We start from the raw sequence: 21,973 nt of genomic DNA, 5'->3' as shown, positions 1-21,973 counted from the left end.
GAGAGAGAGAGAGACAGAGAGAGAGACAGAGAGAGAGAGAGAGACAGAGACAGAACCCAAATCCCCTCTCACTGCTATAATCCTGTCTTGGTGCCAGGCCTCTCATCTATGTCCACTTTCTGACCAGATGCTCTCTAGGACACACCAAAGACAAAACCACTTTTGTTCTGACTTCTACCCAGATATTTGCTCTCATGGTTTCCCTCTCTGGTTCCTGGATTTCCTTACCTGTGTCTTTTCCAGATGCAATGCTACTTCTCTTCTGCTTTTACTTATGAACAAGGAATCTGTACCTAGAACCACAGCTCCCTTGTGGCATTTATCCCACCACGGCCAAATTTGCTGCCGTGCCTCTCTGGTTGTCTGTGTATAGATTCCAAGGCTGTGAGTTTGGGGCTGGCTGCTTTCTTGGGCTTTGTCCCACGGTGCTGCTGTTGTTTGATTAGACCTCTCTGAGGATGCTGCGTGGGCTGGGACAGTGTGGACTATTCGGGGCACTGTGGCAGCCACCGGGGAAGATCCCTGGGGCCCAGAAAGGTCTACTGAGATCAGTGAGTGCAAACTTCTCACTTAGAGAGAAAAAATCTGGGGCGCCACACAGGTAGCAGTGGCAAAGCCTGAATTCAAAGCTTCAATTCCAGGCTGCTTCCCCAAGGTTTAGTGATGAAATCTTTGTGGCTAAGGGTCAATCTGTGTGACCTTGGCCCCTGTAAACCCCCTGGCCTCAGTTTCCTCATCCATAAAATGAGGCCCCTCTCCAGCCCTGGATCTATGTTCCTGCACCCTCAGAGACTATCTATAAAAACATCCAGATGAGGAAAGTAAAGGGTGAAAAGACATGGTTACGGTCACACAGAAAGGTGAATGGATGCGTATTCAGCAGCCACACAGATGGCAGGGCAGGATTCGAACCCAGATCTTCTGCCTCCTCCAGGCTTGGTGAAGGAGCCCTAAGAAGAAGCTGGCATCAGCCCAGGGAACCTCCCTGCTCCTTTGGAGTCCATCCCAGGACCTTTACCAGAAGTTCCCTGCCTTGCTTCCTTCTGCCCCCATCTTTGTGCAAAGTTTCCTAAATGGGAATGCAGGGGACACACCAAGGAAAGCTGTCAGTGAGTCATGATGGCAGACGAAGGAAGCATTCGCGGGGAGCATTTGCAGCATTTCCCACACGCCATAAGGAAGATTTTGGAGAGGAAAAAGGGCAATAGCAGAATTTTTTTTTTTTAAACCAAACTCGGGGAATTCCCAAAGATGGTGATCCATCCCAGGAAATGCTGTGAGAAAGAAACAAGGAGCTAACTCTGGAAAACCTTAAGGGCCATGCCATGCTTAGTCAGCATCCCTAATGCGTGATGCTTGGAACCACCTGGAGGAACGAGGAAGGGGAGGGTAGAGCTCAGGGTCCAGGGACAGGGGCCGGGGGTCTGGATCCTCAGGTCACCGCCCTGCAGGCCACAGCCCAACAAGCACGGCCATGCAGAGAGGGAGCTCCCGGCGGGGTCCGAAGCCGGACTTTGAGGGGCTGAGAGGGAGAGGTGAGGCCCTGATGCAACGGACGGACAGGATTCTTTCTAGCTCAGAGACAGCAGGTCCAGGAAAGGATTTTTAAGGACGGTAGGCTTAGGGGAAGCAGGGGAAAGGGACCAGCAGAGTGGGGGAGGGTCGGTGCTGAAGAGGGGAAGGGCACAAGAAGAGAAGGCCTTAGAGTCAGGAGAAAGCAGAGAATGGGGATCCCAGAGAGAGGGGAGGGAGGCCGCTGGGCCTGGCTGGCCTTGGTATCCTCAGTACAACGAGGGGTGGTGGGGAAAGGGGGCAAAGTCCCGTGCTGGGGAATGCACCAGCTCTGTCTACGGGACTGAGGGAGGCTGCCCCAGCATCACCCCACAATGCAATCCCAGAGCCTCTGAGCTCCCTGGGACCGCAGGCTTTTCAGTCACCCAAGGATCCGCACTAGGCCACACTCCACAGGAGGCCGTCCAACCTCTGCCTGGGCCCTCCCTGAGGGAGGAGGCACCTACCACCTCCTGATGCAGCCCAGTCCTCGTGGCCACACCCAGCCTCAATGCTCCTCTGCTCCCGGCTCTGTGCTCTAAGGCTGGGCAGATCCAGGGAGCTCCCTCCTCCACAAGGTGTGCCCCTGAGCCCAGCTGACACCCCAGCCTCCAGACAATTCTGATGGAGCGTGACCTTGAGGCCCTTCCGCTGCACCTCCATTGCCCAGCCTCTGGGCACTGTATTATCTCACTCCCTCCTAAGAAGAACCCCCCACTCCAGGAAGGGTCAGAGGGAGGCTGAATGAAGCTGGGCTCACTGGGCCCATCTCACCCTGGACACAAGAGGGGCCCCAGAGCAGCCCCAGACCTCCTCACTGCTCCTTCCTCTGCCGATGCCCCCCTTCCAGACAAGCCCACCCTGCCAAGCAAGGCCAGGCTTCTGTGGGCGAGGTGGTGCCCGAGTGTAAAGTCAGCCCAGCTCTGCCTAAGGAGATCCTTCTGGCTTCTGTCACCACCAGTGTTCACAATCCTGCCTGACTTTGTCTCCTCCGCAAATCTGACCATCACATCGAGTCTGCCTCTATCCAACTCATGGAGAAAACTGTCCAGTAACACAGGGCCAAGCGCAGATCCCTGGGGCACTCTACCGGAGACTTCCTGCCGGGCTGCCGGGCTCACAGAGAGGAAGCCAGAAGGGACCCAGAAGTCAGGTAGCCCAACTCAGATATGGAAACAGAGACTCAGGGAAATGAAGGAAAGTGACTTGCCCAAGGTCACAGAGACAGTATCAGAGGGAGGATCAGAACACAAATCTTCCTGAGTGCAAGCCCAGCCTGCAGGCCGGGTGGGGCCGGAGAGTCAGTGCTGGGTCTGGACTGCTCCTCTTCATGAACTCAGCCCCAGCCCCTGACACCGATTAGCCCTGTGACCTTGGACAAGTCACTTTATGCTGTTTGCCTCAGTTTCCTCATCTGTAAAATGAGCTGGAGACGAGATGAGGAAGTGCTCTAGTGCCTCTGCTGAGAAAACTCAGGTCCCTGGAGTCAGACTTGACTGAGCCACAGTAACACTGTAGGCTGAGTTGGCCCCCAACATAACAAGAGGGCAAAAGGCAGAAATCAGAGACTACCTGGGACAGAGGGAGGAGTCAGGAATGTATGGGATGTGTGCACTGAGGACTGGCTGGCTGTCGGAGGGAAGCAGGGGGGGCAGCCAGGCTCAGGCCCCAAAGGGGCATCTTCTCCGGACCACCTTGGCGGCCCTGGGGCTGCTCTGCTTACAGATTCAGGGGCGCCTCCCTGCCACTGAGGACAGCCTCCCACCATCTGACTCGAGTCTGTCTACACAAGCTCATCTCCTCTCCCAAGCCTTCCAGCAGAACCAGCCACTCTCTCCCCCGTTCTCATCCTGTGTTCTTAGCTCGGTGTCTCTGCTCACCATCACCCAGGCTGGATCAGATTCCCCACTTATGCCCACTGAGGTCCCTTCCAGGCCTCAACGACCAGGTGAGATCCCCCCAAGAAAGGCTTGTGGGTGACCTGGCTGCAGGCATCTACTGAAAGACAGACAGCACCAAGCAGAAAACAGCAGCTCTGCAGCTGGTTGGGATTCCGGCATCATCACTCTGACCTAAGATAAGTAGAACCCAAGCCCGGTGGGCGGCTCGGGGGCCGGGGCTGTTCAGACTTGACCTCCTTGGTTCTGCCTCCCTTGCTGCTGGCTGGTCTGTGTCATGTAGGCGTTGCCTTTACCAGGGACCTGGCCCGACACCCCCCCCCCCATTCTGAGCTCAGGCATCACAGTGGCTGCTGGACAGACGTCCATGGGCTTCCTGGGCTCCTTCCCACGTTCGTACCCTGATCAGACAGGAATTCTTCGTGAGAGTCGGCCCTCGCTCCTTCAGACCGGATTCCCAGGGGCTGTTTTCCTTTGTCCATGCTTCTCCATCTTTATCCGCTCTGTCTGCCCTCAGCGACCCTCCAGTGCCTTTTCCACTCGGTGCCCTCCCCTTCTGCATTCTCACGATGAGGAATGGGCATCATTCCCACTGACTTTCAATCAGCATCATCCTCTGTGTGCCAGGGAAAGGGATAACAGTTTGGGCCTCCAAGCCAGCCTTCTACCACCAGCTCTGAAGGTGCTTCCTGGAGAGCTCCATTCCCCCGCCTTCCTCTTGGAGATGTTAAATTATTTTCAAAGCAACTGGTCCATCTCTGTGCCATTCCTTCACACCCAGATCTCCCAAGTGGCCTGGTTTTTCCTTTCCCAGTGCCCATAGCAGGAGGAGGTTGGCATGTGGCCATGGAAGGGTTGGCATCTTCCTGGAGGAATGCATTTGATGGCCCAGAGAAAATAGCAGTCACCAAATCTCAGCGATTCTGCCTCCAAGACATCTCCTGGTTCTGTCCTCTCCTCTCCAGCACTCTGGTCCAGGCCTGCATCAGCCCTCGCCTGGACGAATACCCCAGCCTCCTAAGTAGCCCTTTGCTTCCAGACTCTTTTCCAGCCATTGTACACCAGATGCCAAGACACAGGCATGACCACATCAGTCCTCCCCTTCCAAAACCCTGTGTGCCCTATGGCCTCCAAGACAAACCCACCCCCCTCCTCCAGCCACAAGCCATCTTTGCAGCCTCTGTGGCCACCATTCCCCCTTCCTATACTCTTGGATCCAGCCAAACAAGTCTCCTCCCTGTTCTCCTTGTGCCTGACTCTCTCTCCTCTCTCTGTCACCTCTTAACCTCTGCCCCCAGAGGCTCTTAGAAGCCCCACTTTTCTTTAAGACACAAGAAGGCCTTGCTGCTTCTCCTCCAACTGCCCTCCTCATCAAAGTCCAATGGGAAGACAACAGTCAGGACCGGCGCTGGCCCAGGATGCAGGGATGGCCTCGGTGTCTTCCATGGCTGACCGAGCTCTGAGCACCCCACAGTGCCGCCTGCAGCAGCTTTCACAGCCACTGGAACATGTTCTCATCCGCCCGTTCTGCGGCGGACGTCTTCACATGCTTGCAGTAGACATCCCCCACGTCACCGACAATCTCGAGTCCGGTCCATTATCCCCAATCTGGTTTGGCCCGTCTGCCAAGATGGTTCTGCTGGGAGGAGTCACAGGTGGCCACCAAAGACAGATGAGAAGCCCTCGCACCAGAGGGGCTCGTCCTCCCTGAGCGTCCCATGCCCCGCACTGAGAATGAGTTAAAATAGGAAGCTATGAGATAGCGCTGATTTCTCCCATGAGATCCTCTGCAGAGGCTGACCTCCAGAAGCCCAGAAGAGCTGCCTGCCCAGAACAGCTTCTCGGTGTCCCGGGATTTCCACGCAGGGGCCAGTGCTTCAGATTCTGCCTTCACTACACCTCAAAGAGCCCTCCAAAGGCTCAGAGGAACAACACGTGGGATCTCATGACCGACAGCCATCAAGGGAAAGTCAGCAAATGAAAAGGGAAGCCTCAAGAGAGAGCTGAGGAGCCCAAAAGAGGTGGATGTGGATGCAGAGGGAACTCTCCGGTCATTGCAGGTCCTAAAGACGGCAACAAGGGCAGGCACCAACACACACAGTCTTAGAGTCAGGAATGATAAAGCTTAGAATGAGCTGGGGTTGCTGAAGAAAATAAGGACAGTTAAAAAAAAAACACACGGTTTTTGGTTCCACTGTGAAGGCCCAGAAGTGCTGCTCAGGGATGAAGGTGCTGGCTGGCTACACTGGGTGAGAGGGCCAAGGTGGTGCAGGGGGAGGACCACAGGAAGGGAAGGCCCTTGGCCGACAGGCTCAAGGTCCAGAGTTGACGATAACTCACATGGGCTTGGGCAGGTTAACCTCTCTGGGCCTCAATTGTCTTCCTTCTCTAAATCCATGTGGTAATAACTCCAAAAAGAAAACGGGGGTGATCAGCATACTTGGCTCTTGTTTTTACTGACAGAGAATGACTTTTACATTGAAACAGGAAGAACAAAAATGGCCTTCCAAGGAGGAGCAGATGCCCAGGACTCCTGGCCCTCAATGCACTCAGGACTGTGGGGCACACAAGCTGCTATCCACGCCGGGCTGCTGAGAGGACTGGCTTCATTTAATGGGCTGCTACCAGTTATCTGGGAGAGATGCTGGAGAGCAGGACCAGGACTCTGGGACTGAAGAAAGGAAAATGCCCTGGACTTTGGAAGAGGAAGAGAACGGAAACCACTGAGCCTGGCTTGGATTCCTTGCAGAATGGCAGACTGGTGGCTGGGCCTGGAGTCAGGAAGACCCAAGTTCAAATGCTGCCTCAGACTTACCAGCTGTGTGACCCTGGGCAAGTCACTTAACTTCTAGTTGCCTTGATCCGCTGGAAAAGGAAACGACAAAGCACTCCCATATCTTTGCCAAGAAAATACCACGAATGGTTCCTGGGATCACAAATAGTCAGATGTGGCTGAACAACAATGTCAACGACACGAAAGGGATGCTGGGTGAATGCCTAGACAAGGAAGCACGCATCCCAAAGAGCCTCCCCGCGATCACTGGATGGGTGTAAGCACAGACAGACTTTAACAAAACAGGTGATTCTTGTGGCAAGGGCCAGGCGGTCACAGAGTGAGGTGGGCTCAGATCTGCCAAAGCCCCCCGCCAGCCCCCAGCCCTGCTGCCCTACCTGGCCGGGCCAGGCGGAGGAGGGAGATGTACACGTCCTGGCAGTCTCGCTCCTGGGGGACCACAAGGTGCAGCACCTGGAAGTTCTTGCACCGAATGAGCAGCGGGCATCCCCCCGCCGTCGTCGCCTGCTTTTCAATGGAGGAGATCTCACTGTGCAGGATCTGGAACGCACAACCACAGAGTTAGGCCAAGCTCAGGGCCAAGGGCTTACTCAGCACTTACTGCCTCTTTGGGGAAACACCGTCCCGGTGTCTAGCTGGCTTCTCCTGCCCCTTCATTCCTTATTCCTGTCCCCAACCTGGGGGCTCAGACGTAGCTGTGTGATCCTGGGCACTTCTGGGTCTCAGTTCCTACATCTGTAAAATGGGTGTCTTAGACTGGACAGCTTCTAAGGTCCATCCCAGCTCTAGAGCTAGAATCCTGTGAGTCAGGGGCCAGGGAAGGTTGGACTCGGGCCAGCAGCTCGTGCTTGGGCCTCAGTCATGTCATTGCAGGGGCCACCGTGGGACATGCTTCATGGGTAACCCCAAGTTTGGGAGCTCAGACACTGGACTACTCTGAATTAGCTCTCCAGCAAATCCTGATTTCTTGAGGCAGTGATCTCTGGGGGAAGAGGGCAGCCCACATGGTCCCTAGGAAGCCTAGAGTTATCGGACAGGTCTGGCGAGGAGGGGACTGCTTTTTCATTAGCCTTTTGGGGAGGAAGATGCTCAAAAGCACGGGGCGGTTTTGTAAGTCTTGGGGAGATGTTCTGGGACTCAGTGGGAAAGGGGAGACCCATTACAATGAGCGAGGGTTTCCTTGACCATGATCTCAATCTTCCTTCGGGGGAGGCAGAGGGAAGCCGCGGCACTGTTATGTTCTCCTGGGAGATCTAGGCATCTCGGTCATATTCTGTGGTGAAGGTTGCTCCATACCTAATAGCCAAAGTGTACCCCAGGGGCCTTGTGGGAGCTGGGGACCCTGCTAACCACTCTCAGGGAAATGGCAACATAAGCCGTCCCTTCGCTGAGGCCTTCTTGAATAAACTCCATTTGGGGGACAGTGAGCCAAAGATGGAAACTGACCCTCTTGTACTGACCCTTCGGTCAGTTTCCTAGCCCCCAGGGATCAGACCCAATGTGTGTGGGCCCAGAGCTCCTTGGGCGAGTGAGAGATCCTGAGCCACTGGGAACATCACAATAAAGAAACCCAGTTAATGAGCCCACATGACAGCTCCCAGGAGAGGTAGACCACAGGATCTGAGTGACAGGCCAGGCCAAAAGCCACTTGGACTTTGTGTCCTCTCTACTGTTGGTGGTCGGGAGACCTGAAGGCGGGAAGGGAGGAGCATCCCACCCTCAGCCTGCTTCTGGAATTAGGAAAAAGTGTCTCTGCATTTGAGGTTCTCCTCTGGGCAAGCCTCCTGGGAAGAGGTCCATGGGGGCCGTGCCATAGGACTCTGATAGATTTGTAGGCCAATGTCATGATCAGCATCATCAGGCCTGCCATATGCACACTTTCCTTGGTTGAGTGACTGCACTCACCATTTTTCTCTTTGTGACTGGACTCACCACTTTTTTTCCTTGCAGAAATCAGGAAATATGACAGGGCTGAAATGGCCCATTTTGGGTATTTCTGGGAACAAACGGCTTGGCGGGCCTTGGCCACTAGGGCAATGCTGTGAGTCTGTAAGCCAGTGATGGGGTCTTCAGTGGAAGGACATGGGAGGATGACAGCTAGAGAAGCCCCAGCCCAACCCCTCTACCTCTTAAAGACCACTGGATCCAAAGACCACAGGCAAGTCATGTGCCCCAAGGTAAGCAGTTGGGCAGTATCTGAACCCAAACTCTCTGACTCCAAATCCTTTCCCTTGAGCCTTGCTGCTGTACTTTGAGCCTTGACTGTCCAGTGCATTCCCTCTGGCCTCCTCTTAGAAGGCCTCCAACCTCACTTAACCAAAAGCGCTATGTTTTCATGGCACTCAAGGATGAGTCTGTAGGACTGAAATGCATGACATGCCCAAATCTTTGGCTGATGAAGCCAAGTCTCCCACGGAGCTCAGCAAGATGGGGCATCCAGAAGATGGTGACACCAGACTTTATCAATGGTTCACACACACACATCTCCCAGCCCCCGAAATGGAAAAATGCTAACAAAACATACTTTGAATTATTGCGCATGATGGGGGAATGCAGCAATGGTACCCACCCAGGTCTCTTTTCTGGTTTCAGGCACATTCTCCACAAAGATGACGTGAGTGGCCGTCAGATACAAAGTCCCCAGGGCTGGCTTTTTGGAAGATGTTCGATCCATCAGACGCACATTCTCTACCTGAACAGAGAAAATAGTTTCTAAGAGTCAGAATTTGGAAGGGAGCATTTGGGACAAAGGGAGTCATTGAAACAATTACAAGACCAAATATTCACGATCTGACATCCCCTCATATACTGTACCCCCAAGCCTCGCAAGCCTGAGAGCCATTTTGATAACAGCAGCCCAGAGCTTTCATCAAGGAGTTCTGGGGTGAGCGTCAGGGCCTGTTTCCCCTGAGATTGAAGACAAACATTCACTGGGCGCCAAGCTCAATGAGACCTCAAGGCCCACAGGCTGTCGGTGCTCTTACCTTCCTGGAAGGTCTAGCCCCGACTCACCCCGTACACATCTTGTGTGAGCACGGCTGTCTGAATGCTGCCTCCTCTGTTCGACTGTGAACTCCCTGAGGTATCCTTTTCGGGAATACCTTCTCGGTGTCTCAGCACTGGTCGGGCACACAGCAAGTGCTTGATGAATGCTGGTCAACTGAGGGTCCAGGAGCTTCACCCACATAATGAGACACTGATCCTTTATTATCATAGCAGCCGGCTTTATCCATAGAGCTTTAGAAGACTTGCAAAGCACTTTGCGTCTGACCCTGACAGCCACCCAAGGAGGCAGGGGCTGTCCTTGCACCCATTTCGCAGATGAAGACACTGAGTCATTCAGCCACGGCCGCACAGCTAGTAAGCGTCTGAGGCAGGATCTACCTACCCATCTACTCTTTCAAGGATCTGTGATTTTCTTCTCCCATTCCACTGAAATGGCGGCTCCCTCCCTCCCTCCTGCCAGTGTGGAGACGAGCCTCCCGTCCTTCGCCAGGCTGTTTCTTGGATGGCAAGCAGCCTGCACCCCAATGAGGCCATTGCCAGGCCCTCCCTACCAAGAGCTGGGTCTCCTCCGGCCCAGCCTGGCCCACCAACCCCTCCAACCTAGCCTCATCATGGTGACAAGGGCCTGTCTTTTGTCTTCCCTGCATCCTGGTGCCTGGTACACAGTAGGTGCCTCATGGATGCGGCTGACTCGCTGCTGCTATGGCGGACTTTTGGGGTCCTTTGTAACACTGCCCTTGGGAGGCATGGGGGGCCTCAGTCATGCCATCCAGGAGCAGGCCCCTCAGAGAAGTTCCCCCAGGTTTCCTCCATGGGGGCTTCGAATTGAAGGAATCAAAAAGGTCTCGAAGGCTCCTGCCAAGAGGGTCTCTGCCCCCGACATGGAGAGAAAGCAGGCATCTGGTAGCATGTAAGGGCAGAAGTCTGGGCACAACTTGAAGCCCAGAGAGAAGAGGATGACACATGGAACCTCACTTGGTTGGGACAAGACAAAGGAATGAGGATCCAGGGCTCTTGGGACCAGGCCTGGCATTTTACAGATGAGAAAACAGGCCCAGAGATGGGAGTAACCAAAGTACTCACAGGGAGTAAGCAAGCAACCAAGCCTGACCTTCAGGGCCTCTGATTCCAAACTGTGGCTCCCTCTGCTGCCCCACACGGCTGCCAAGTCCAGTGGCCTGAGAAGAACGAACCCCCGGAGATCACCCACACAATCGGGAATGCCCAGAATGGACCAGATACAATTACTGCAGAGCAGTGATTATCAAACACCGAATGAAAAAGAGACAAGCAAAGCAGGAGCTAGAAACAAGGGAGCCCAGCGTCTGACGGACCCACGGACACCCCAAGCTGTCCAGAAGAGTCCTCGTCTCAGGAGAATGGGTGGGAAAACTGGCTGCTATCTGAGCAAAGAAACAGCCTAGGCCATCTTGTAATGTAAGAGCAAATTCCAAATGGACAAAGTCATACTATAAAAAAAAACAGTAAGAGAAGAATAGATGGTCTTCTCTTTCATAGTTATGGATAGAGGGGAAATCAGCAAGCAGATAAGTAATAGGAGAGAGTGAATAAGACACAAAGATAATCTTGATTATTTAAATTTTAAAATCTGCACAACTAAAATCAATGCAGCTGTATCTAAGAGAAAATGTATGAACTAGAAAAAGTCTGAATCTATAGGGAATAAACACAAATATATAAGATTAAAGCTATTAAGCCCAATAGACATAGTCAAAGGATTTGGACAGTTTTGAAAGAAATACAAAATATGAATAGCACCTCAAAAATGGTCAAAACCACTACTAATCAGAGAAAGGCAAATTAAATACATTTTGAGGGATCATTTCATACCCATCAAACTCCCAGAGATACTAAGATGTGAGAACCTATTGGTGGAAAGACTGTTGAAATACAGGCCTGCTAATTCCCTGATAGGAGATTTACAAATTGGTTCAACCATCAGGAAAAATGATTTGGAATTATACAAGAAAAGCTCCACATGCGTACATACTCTTTGACTCAGGCTTTCTGCTCCAAGGAGGGTCCTACTGACAGACAGCAAAGGCAGACCATCACATTCCGAAAGATCACGGTGCTATCACTGGTGAGCTCAGAGAGGTAGAGAGAAACATATACACCCAGCGACTGGGGGATGGGTAAAGAGATCATGGCAATGGGAATCTCTGTGCCACAAGGGACAGTCAATCTGAAGAATTCAGAGAGACTTGGGAAGACTTGTAGGGAATGGTGCTTAATGAAGAAGGCAGCAGCCACGGGCCCAAGAACTACAACAATGCACCTGAAAACAGCCCAACAAGTCTGCTTAAAGACAATAAGCAGGATTGGCACAACAGTGAAGGTGAAGGCAGCCCAGGGGGGCAGGTGCTCATGCCAGCACGCCTGAGTGCAAGGACATGCCATCACCTCCTCCTCTCTTCCCTAGCGATCCTGATCTCCCTCCTGCCTCCTCCAGGAAGCCCTCCCTGATTTCCCCCAGTCTGGTACCTTCATCCTCCTCACATCACTTGGCATTCACTGATCTGCTTGCATACTGACTCCCCCTACAGAATGCACAGAGGACCAGTCTACATTCTCTTTCCATTCTTGGCACAGTCGGACAGAGAAATCTGTGGGCACTGGTAGCTCAGTGGCAAAATTCTCACTTCCATGTTGGGTTCAATTCCCAGCCAATGTAAGAGTGTTTGGGGCAGCAAGGTGGCACAGTGGATAGTGTTCCAGGCCTGGAGTCAGGAAGACTCATCTCCATGAGTCCAAATATGTCCTTAAACACTTACTAGCTGCATGACCCTGGCCTGTTGGCCTCAGTCTCCTCATCTGTCAAATGAGCTGGAAACAGAAATGACAAGCCACCGAAGTATCTCTGCCAAATGGGGTCAGAGGAGTCAGACATGGCTGAAATGACTGAACACCACCAAAACAGCAAAGGTGTTTAACGTGGCGCCTGGACATTTTTCCCGAGGATACCCTCTGTAAAAAGGCTTATTTGGGGAGTTGCTGGAAAGGAGCTGTTTTGTTCAAACAAAGTAGATCCACAGAGAAGGGACCAAAAGTATGTTTGAGATGTTTGAGGATGACTCCGTGGGACGAGGTGTCTGAAGGGGCAGCTGGAAGACAGAATCCGATTTTTCCATGTCTTCACATAAAGCCTGGAGGCTGCTGGTGGAAAATCGCTCTGTAGAATTTGGCAGCAGCCAGTAGATTCCCGAGTCTTTGGTCCTTTGGGAGCCCAACTGTCAGGGGCCTTGTTGAAGGGAGAGAAAAGGGACTGAAAGTCACAAAGGGAAACTTGGAGAAGGGCAGCCAGCATCGAGACAAGCACACCGACTTTCAATGAAGAATGTGACTTCCCAGCCACATGTGATCATGCAAGAAATCAGCAATGAAAAGTCACTTTTTATTTTAAGAACAATGATTAGCAATGGGGGCTGGGCTCCTATATGTGGGCAGAGAAGTCAGGGCTGCGGCCCTGGAGCCACAATGGGGACGCCTAAAGGGATGATTGTCCAGCGGCTTCCACACTGCCATCAGAACCCAGGAGGTCCACATGTTGTCCAAGCTCCCCTTGGGGGACTGTGGGAAAAGCCTTTAATTCATCTGACTCTACTTACCCAGAAAGGCGTTAGGTTTTTAAAAAGTCCTAGGCAGGGGCAGGGACTCTGCCAAGACTCCCTTTGTACCCTCTTCCCTCCTCAGTGCCTAGTATGGTGCAAAGCACATCCAACATCTACTTGATAAGAGTAATGACCAGCATTTAGGGAACATTGTTAGGTTGGTAAAACATTTCCTATGTGCTCTCTCAGCTGGCCTCACAACAACAATAACAGCATTTGCTGAGTATTTTAAGGTTTTAAAAGCACTTTTCCTTCTCTCATTTTTTCCTCACCACAACCCTAGAAGGTAGGTATTATTACAGAGGTATCTTTTACAGAGAGGAAACTAAGGTTCAGCAGTGAGATGATTTGTCCAGGGTAACACAACTGTCTGTTTTTAACAGTCTGAGGCAGGACTTGAACTCAGGTCTTCTAGACTCCAAGTTCATGTGTTCTATGCATGGCCCTCCAAAAGGATCATCAGCGAGAGGAAACCAGTGAAGGCCAGCAGGATGTCTGAAGGGCTTCTTGCAGATAGACACTTGCTTTCCTGTTAAGCAAGGCAGGTGAGCTGACTCAGATCTGGCCCTGTGGCCTTTCACATATTCAGGCTGCACAGATTCTTGTTTTTCCCTCCTCCTGGGAGGGGACCCTGGGTGAGATCTCCACAGCTCTGTGCCAGCCCCACCAGGCTGGAAAGGCTTCCAGGCTTGGCTGGCCAGAGAGAGACTGAATGTGTCTGGCACCCAAAGATCAGCCCAGGTGAGCTAAGGCCCAGCTCCTGGCTGGCCACAGGGGCTGGATCTCTTGGCCCAGAGGCTCCATTGACCTGGGGGAGCCAGGAACTTGGCCCAGACAATCATTTGCTGGAGGATGCCCAGCTGGAAGGGGCCAGGCAGGATGCCATCCGGAGGGAGCTCCTGAGGAACATGAACCCCAGACAGCCATGTGACCTGCTTGATCACATGGGGAGGAAGGGGCCAGCTGAGAGTTTGGACTCTGTTACCTGTCTCCACACCTGCTCTTTCCACAGGTCCAATGCCGACACATACAAACGCACCACCCAGAGTGGGAGATGCTCTCCTATGGAGCCTGCATCCACCCATTCAATAGGAATGGGGGTCTGGGGACTGGGATTTCATTAGTATAAGGAATTCCTAGGTGAGGAAATGCCCTCTACCAATGAGCCTCTGGCCACCTACCATCCAGAGAATGGCTGGGGGCACAGACAGAGGAAGCCACTGCCTGCCCCTGTATCATACAGCCCAGATGGGTCAGCTTGAACCTAGGCCTACCTGGCTTTGATGTCAGCTCTCTATCCACCAGGCAGCTCGGCTTCTTTCCATACATTCAATGCAATCAGTATGTATATTCAAACCTATACATTCAGCCTAACAGCAGGTATTTACTGAGTGCCTCCTAGGGACAAAACTGGACCAGGTGGCAAGGGGCTAAATGGGAGCTGGGGACACAGGTGATTTTATCGGTAGGACATAGTAAGCACTTTAAAATGCTTGTTAACTGACTGACAAATTGGTCGGTCAGGAGGATGCCCCACAGGGAAGCCAGTACCTTGTGAGAGAAACTGTTGCACTGTGAGGAAGGGAGTAGAGCCAGGAGATAGAGACAGCAAGACCCCAGTTATGGAAATGGGACCAACAGAGATGGATGGGGATGCCAGTGAATGGATTAGCACCGCTCTCTTCACAGCAGGGAGGCTACAGGTGGGAAATACTGTCTATGCAGTCAGATGGCTCCAGCTTTGCTCGACTTTTTCTGGGTTACAAGGAAGAGATTTCAGTGGGGGTAAGGACTATCAGAAAATGAGGGTATAAATAAAGACATCAATCAATGTTTAAAATGAAAATAATATTAAGGCAGGATTAACAGATGGAGAGACCAAATACTCAATAGTGAAAAATTCAGCACAATAAAATTAGAAATAAGATGTAATTTTAATTATAGCATGCTTTCTTCACAGCAACCTTGAGATTAGTGACAACATTGCCCCTGCGGTCATTTGGGGGGGGGGGGAAATCTTTGAAGCAAATATCTCAAATAAGCGTCTGACACAAAAACTGCTGAGAAAACTGGAAAAGAGTGGAGCAGAAACTGGGCTTAGACCAATATCTTATAGCGTATACCCAAATCAAGTCTAAAGAGGTACACGATGTAGGCATAAAGGCTGACGCCGTAAGCAATCTGGGAGAGCGAGGATCGCTTACCTCGCAGACTTATGGAGGAGGGAAGAATATATGACCAAACAAGACATAGAGTATTACAAAATGCAAAATGGGTAATTCTGATGATGTGAAATTGAAAAGTTTTGTACAAACAAAGCCAATGCAACCAAGATTAGGAGAGAAGTGGAAAACTGGGAAAGAATATTTTTATAAGACTCTGAAAGCTAAGATCAATGGGAATTCACAGAAATGCTAGTGAGCAAGAGTCACCCCCCCCAATGGACAGCAGTCACAGGAAAGAAGACCTGAGCAAGCAAGGAAAGCAGTTAAATTAAGATCCACATGGAAGACTGCTCCAAACCACTAAGAAGAGAAATATAAATCAACCAACAGAATGCGACTGTTTCACAAGCATCTATGATTATGAAGAATTCACAGCAGCCTGGGGAGACTGAGGCAGAGTCAGGACGGCAAAATCACCATGTCCAAGTCCTCGTCTGATATCATGGCCACCCTACAGCTGCCCCCCAAGGGGACTCAGCTAGGAAGGACTGCACCCAAGGGTCCTGGATGCCTCTTTTCCTATTGGCTTTTGACTGGTCTGAGGAGAGATTATCCCATGGTGGAAATATTCACAATTGGTGGTGAAAGGTCTGAAGGTCCTGGGAGGCCCACAAGACAACAGCTGTCATGTCCCCAGAGCATCAGAGGCTGAAGGTCCCCTCTGTGATCTTCTGTGTCACAGGAAAGAAGATGGACCTTTCTGTGGAGGTCACTGGGGAGAAGACTGAGCCAAGCTTGGCTGTTGGATTATATAGTGCTCAGCGGAGGTGAAATGTCACATGCTAATCAGCAGTCCTGGTCACTGTTTTATGCCCCAAGGAGGTTTAAATATTAGCTTTGCAGATGATTGTAACCATAGTTACAAGCCAAGGTACTGAATCCTGTTAATTTTCTGTTCATGCTTGCTGGAATTCTCCCATGTTTAGCATTTTTTTTCTGAGTAGGAATAAAATATCTGCCCCAGACCTGATTCATATTCTACTCTGAGTACCTCTTCTAGTGCCTTTTCCCCAAATGGGGATCCCTTTGGACTCAAAAGCCATAATTCTTGCAATAATTGCCATCATGCCAGTATGCCAGGACTGGGAAGTTACTAAACCATTAGGAGGGAGAATGGGGACACTAACACCCCCAATTAAGAGCCAGGACTGAACCTGTCTTACAAAAAAACAATAGCTTTTCTCACCAAACAGAGGAGGGCAAGTGCTCCAGCCCCGCAGACTCAGCCAAGCAATCTCCTTACTTTCTCTTTGCTAGATACAAAACTGAGCCAAGGTAATTTGGTGGGGAAGGCACTGGCTTCTAGAGAGATCAGGAAGGGCATTGTGTAGAAGGTATACAATGCTTGAGCTCAGCTCTGAAGGAAATGAGGGATATGAGAAAATGGAAATGAAGAGGGAGGGCATGCCAAGCATGGGGGGCGAGCAGTGCAAAAGCATGGTGGTGGAAGAGAGAGCGATGAGGCAGCCTTGGGTCATGCTGAGCTCACTATTTTTACAGGACTTTGTCACATCCAATTTGTAAACTATAGGCCAGAGACCTTGACTTTGATACCTGCAGACATTCTAGAACGGGTGATTTGAGAGAAGGCTGGAAGCAGCTAGACAGAGAGACATGTTCTCAAAATAGGAACCGAGCAGGTTTGCCTGTTCCCATTACCAGTGACCATCATCTCATCCATCCCATTCATCGGCAAGGGGCTGATCTCTCCATAAATATAGAGTTTTAATGTCTCAAGGGCAAGGGCTGTTTTTGGCCTTTCTTTGTGGCTCCTCTTAACATAGCACATGGTATGCACGAGGCATTTAATAAATGCTTATTGACTGACACATCTACCCTCCATGAGCCCCTCACAGTCTCTGGGTTATATACATTTTTAGGTCTCTGAAGACTGGTGTTTCGTAGCCCATGGACATATTAATGCCACACTAATGCCATTAATAGTAATTAGTGTTAAAGAGATGAAGCACCCTTTCTGGGAGAAGCTGGAAGTAATTAAAGGAATTCCATAATTTCCCAAAGATAAATCTGCCCACCTCTTCTTCGGGTTTAATTCTGGGCCCAGCTTGCTTTCCATCTGTCTGTCTATTTAGGGAGAGAAAGACAGAATAGCTCTCCATCTAACTGCATGTCATTAACTGAACAACAGGAAGTCTTCATCCACTTGGTTTTTCCTGTGTGGATGGTTGGCAGACTCTTCTTCAATGGTCTTATATTTCTCCACGATGTTTGGAACTATTTCAGGACTTAATTTAATTAGTACAAGGTCATCTGAAAATGGATACATCGGGAGGATCTCATCCTCCAAAGGAAATTCCTCAATTTGCATTCTCTGTGGGATCCTCTCCATCACTCTATGTAGTGAACACCTTTGGTCAGCTGCTCCTCAACTTCCCTATTTGTGCTGATGACACCACCACATTTCCCAGGCTTAAAACCTTAGAATCATCTTTGACAATCCATTAAATTGTAAGCTCCTTGAGAGCAGGAACTGTCTTTGGCCTCTTTTTGTGTCCTCAGCACTTAGCACAGCGAGCAGCACATAGTAGAGCCATTATACATCTTGATTGATTAACTAACTTTCCAGCTGTGGGGACCTGGACAAAACCCTTAACCTCTGTCTGCTTCAGTTTTTTCAACTGCAAACATGGAGATATTAACACCACTTACTTAGCAGGGTTGTTGTGAAGATAAAGCACTTAGCACAGTGTCTGGCACATAGTAGGGTCTCAATACATTCTCATTTCCTTCCTCCTTTTACCATCCAATACAATCCATTGTCTTGTCCTGCCATTTCTTTTTTTAATTTTAATTTATATATATTTTTAATTTTTTAGTTTACATCATTCATTTCCATAAGATTTTGAGTTACAAATTTTCTCCCCATTTTCCCCCCACCCACTACCCCAAAATAGCAATCCCACTGAATATCCCCTCCCCCATATCTTCTCCCATACCCCCTCTGACTTTCCAGTAGGGCACGGTGGATCTCTATGCCCCAATGCCTGTGTATCTTATTTCCCAGTTACATGTAAAATAATTAATAATAATAAAATTATATATGTTTTAAACATTTTATTTTAAACCTTTGAATTCCAGATTCATTCCCTTCCTCTCTTGTCACCCACCCTTAAGATAAGCAGTTCAGTATAGGTTGTACATGTGTAGCTATGCAAAACATTTCCATAGTGGTATATTGTGGAAGACTGACTATTTGTCCTGCCATTTCTTACTCCAAAACATCCTTACTAGTCTCCCTGCCTTCATTCTTGTCTCCCTCTCTCTAGCACCTGCACATATTTGTTAAACAAAATCTTCCCAATGCACATGTCTCATAGCATCATGACCCTGTCACCTTCACTGGCTCCCTACTACCTTTAGGTGAAAATACAGAATTAGCAGGATTCGGTACCTTAGCTTATAACTATGGCTACAAGTAGCTGCAAAGCCAATATTTAAACCTCCTTGGGGATAGCACAGTGTATAGTCTACTGGGTGCACCTCAGTCTAGCATTTCACAGACCTTTACACTTTGGCTCCAAACTGCCTTTCCATCCTTATTTCACACATTCTGTGCTCTGGGCAGAATGGCTGCCAGGCTCTCCCCCAGCATCCTGTGATCTGCTTCCAAGTGTGGAATGAAGCCCTCCCATCCTTGCTTAGGAACATGTCCCTTCTCCCCCTCCCCTTCTCTTCCTTCCTCTGCCCAGGAAGCTTTTCTAGGTCTCTCCAGCTCTGAGGGACCCCTCTGTCCCAGCTCTCCTAAAGCTGCCCATTTTGACCCCTCCCATACACCACTCATGCTGGGCCTTTCTCTGTCCTCTCCTTGAGGCATTTACACTGGGTATATTTTGTGCATGATTTTTTAAAAAACTTCGGCCCCCTTTATATTGTAAGCTTCACGAGAGCAGACTTGGATTTTTTCCCTTTTGTAGCCCTAGCACTTAGCCCAGAGCCTGGCTCATACTAGGAGTTTGAGAAATGTTTGTCGGCCACCTGACTGACCTTGAATTCTGTATTTGCTTACATGTCTTCATAGTTGCTCCCATACCACAGCCATCAATGGGAATTTTGTTTTTTTTTTTTAATTTTTTGCACCACCAGCACCTTGCCAACAGTAAGTTATATGGGGCAGTGGGTAAAAGGCTAGGCTTGAAGTCAGGGCTGTGGTGAGACTGCAAGAGATGAGGAGAAGTTTATGGGAAGGCACGAGGCCCCCCACTGCCATTGCTGCTGCTGCTAATGCCAAGTGGGCTTGTGGCTCAGTCTTCACTTCCTCCTTCCTTATCCCCACCCTGCCTGTGTCCCCTCATCCAGAGAGCCAAGACCTCCAGGCTATCGGCCAAACAGTCAGTCAACCAAAATCTGTGACATACCAACAATGTGCTGGGCACTGCAGGTGCAAAACAAGGCAAAAGGTGGTCCCTGCCCACAGGGAGCTCACAGTCTATTGGAGAGACAATATGCTAACCACTGTGTACAGGCAGGACACAGATGGGATTAATAGGAGATCAGATCAGGGGGAAGGGCTGAGATCTAAGGAGGATTGGGAAAAGCTTCCTGCAGACAGATGGTGGGACATTTGAAGAGACCTGAAGGGAGGGGGGGCAGGAAGCAGAGACATGAGGGACGGGCCAGAGAAAATGCCTGAGTCAGGAGTTGGAGCTTCTTATTAGGGGAACGGCAGGGGGGCCAATGTCACTGAATCACAGAATAAGGGCAGAGTTAGGGTGTGTGTGTGTGTGTGTGTGTGTGTGTGTGTGAGTCTGTGTGCATCTGTGTGAGAGTATGTGTGTAAGTGTGTGAGTATGTGTGCACGTGTGTGAGTGTATGTGTGTGAGTCCGTGTATTTGTGTGAGTGTATGTGTGAGTGTGTGTGAGTCTGTGTGTATGTGAGAGTGGGTGTGAGTTGTGTGAGTGTGTGAAAGTTTGTGTAAGTGTGAGTGTGTGAAAGTATTGTGTGAGTGTGTGTGCACATGTGTATGAGTGTATGTGAGAGTATGTCAGTGTGTGTGTGTGTATGTTTGAGTGAGTGAGTGAGTGTGTGTGTGTGTGTGTGTGTGTGTGTGTGTGTGTGTACTGTATAAGAGGATTGGGAAGGGACCAGGTTATGAAGGACTTTGAATGCCAAGCAGAGGATTTTCTATTTGATCCTGGAGGTGATAGGGAGCTACTGGGGTTTATTGGGGAAGGGGAAACCTGGTCAAACCTACATTTTCAGGAGATGGCTTTTACATCAGAGTGGAGGATGGAGTGCAGTGGGGAGAGGCTGGAAGCAGGCAGACCCAGCAGCGGGTTGACAGTCCAGGTATGAGAGTGGTAGCAGGGGAAGAGGAGAGAAGTAAAATTGTCAGGACTCGGTAGGAGACTGGAGGGGGCTGGGGCTTTGGAGGAGTCACATCAAGGATGATGGTTGGTTTGTGAGCCCAGGAGCTGGGAAGGGGATGGCCCCTTCAACAACAATAAAGCAGTTACCAAACCTGGGGGTAGGGGTAAAGTAATGAGCTCCTTTGGGGTCATATTGAGTCTCAGGCATCTACAGGAGATCTGGCTCGAGATGTCCAACCGGCAGCGGGAGAAGGAAGACCAGAGATCAGGAGAGAGACTGGTCTGAGAATGATCAGCACAAAGCTGATGGTGGAATCCCTGGGAGCCCACGAGATCGTATGGAGAGAAGAGAAGGGGCCCAGGGCAAAGCCTTGGAAGACAGCCACTGTCAGCAGGCGTGGCCTGGATGAAGGTCCCGCGAAGGAAACTGAGGCAGAAGAACAAGGAGAGAGGGAGGGCAGGAAAACCCAGAAAGAAGAGCAGATCCAAGAGGAGAGAGCGCTCAGTGTCCAGGGCTGCAGAGGCGAGAAGGAAAGGCCTTGGGCTGGGTAAGAAAAGGTCATTGGTACCGCTGGAGGAAGCAGTCTGGCTGGAATAATCAGGTCAGGAGCCAGGCTGGAGAGTCAGAAAGAGTGAGAGGAGAGAAGGCAGAGGCCCTGAGCGTAGGCACAAGTCTCAAGGTTAACCCCCAGAGGAAGAGGAAATGGAGGGTGGCGGCTAGTGGGGATGGAAGGGCTAAGGGAGGGGTCTTGGGGGGGGTGAAGGGGGAGCAGCCTGAGATGAATGATGGAGTGGGGAGGGGGGAGGGGCCGACCTTCTGGAGAAGAGAGGATGAGATGGGACCACTCGTGGGGGCAGTGAGGTTTCCCTTGGCCAGGAGAAGGGCCACTAGTGTGTGTGAGACAGGAAAGAGGGGCTGTAAGGAGGGGCGTCTGAGAGATGTAAAATGGAGGGGGAGCTGCGCAGGTTTGTCAGTAAAAGATGAGGCTGGGAGCATGTGGGGCGGTGGAGGAAGGCCGGAAAAGCCGCTGTGGGCAGTGGGGCACTGAGGCACTTGGGGGTGGTGGTGTCCGGGCCAAGGCCCATCTCGCCAGACTGAAGAACCAGTTCGGATTCAGTGACATGAATGTGTCACCGACCCAGGCAGCATGGCTTCATGATCTGCTCTCAGGATTCAGCCTGACAGGGAGAACGGAGGCCAAAGCGCTGCGACCCCATGTTTCGATCCCCCAGAATGGCCGGATAAGATCTACAGGCATGGGAGGTGGGGACCAGCTGGGCAGGGAGGTTCGTGTGGGCCCAGAGAGGGAAGAGGAGGCCTCCCAGGCAGGGCCTCTATGCATGTAGCCTGTGGGTATCTGCAGCCTTCCCTTGGTACAGCTTTAAGATGACATCAAGGGGCATTGAGTTCTTCTAGGCTACAGAGGAGAAGCAGCCGCCAAAACACTGGCCTCTTTCTTCCCCCTTCCAGGAAGCTAAGAAGCGAAGCCAGGTCTGGGGAGCCCTGACCAATGCCAACAGCTCTGACCGCTGAACCCC

At 50.9% G+C, this 21,973-nt stretch overlaps 1 protein-coding gene across 1 annotated transcript in view; it reads right to left on the bottom strand.

Moving 5' to 3' along the window:
* Positions 1 to 21,973, bottom strand: part of MTMR7 (myotubularin related protein 7) — an 80,606-nt gene that overhangs the window by 35,938 nt on the left and 22,695 nt on the right. Inside the window, exons 2-3 of the mRNA XM_069104972.1 lie at positions 8,813 to 8,935; positions 6,621 to 6,783 (exon numbers count right to left, since the gene is read on the bottom strand). Of these exons, the coding sequence (XP_068961073.1) occupies positions 6,621 to 6,783; positions 8,813 to 8,935 (286 nt within the window). The remainder of the gene's footprint in view (positions 1 to 6,620; positions 6,784 to 8,812; positions 8,936 to 21,973) is intronic.

Source organism: Petaurus breviceps, unplaced genomic scaffold (genome assembly GCF_028583685.1).
Source record: "Petaurus breviceps papuanus isolate PSGF00001 unplaced genomic scaffold, PetGlider_PUasm1.0 689, whole genome shotgun sequence".
NCBI classification, from domain to species: domain Eukaryota; kingdom Metazoa; phylum Chordata; class Mammalia; order Diprotodontia; family Petauridae; genus Petaurus; species Petaurus breviceps.
Note: the sequence above shows the minus strand (reverse complement) of the source record. Positions and strands in the feature narration are given on the sequence as shown.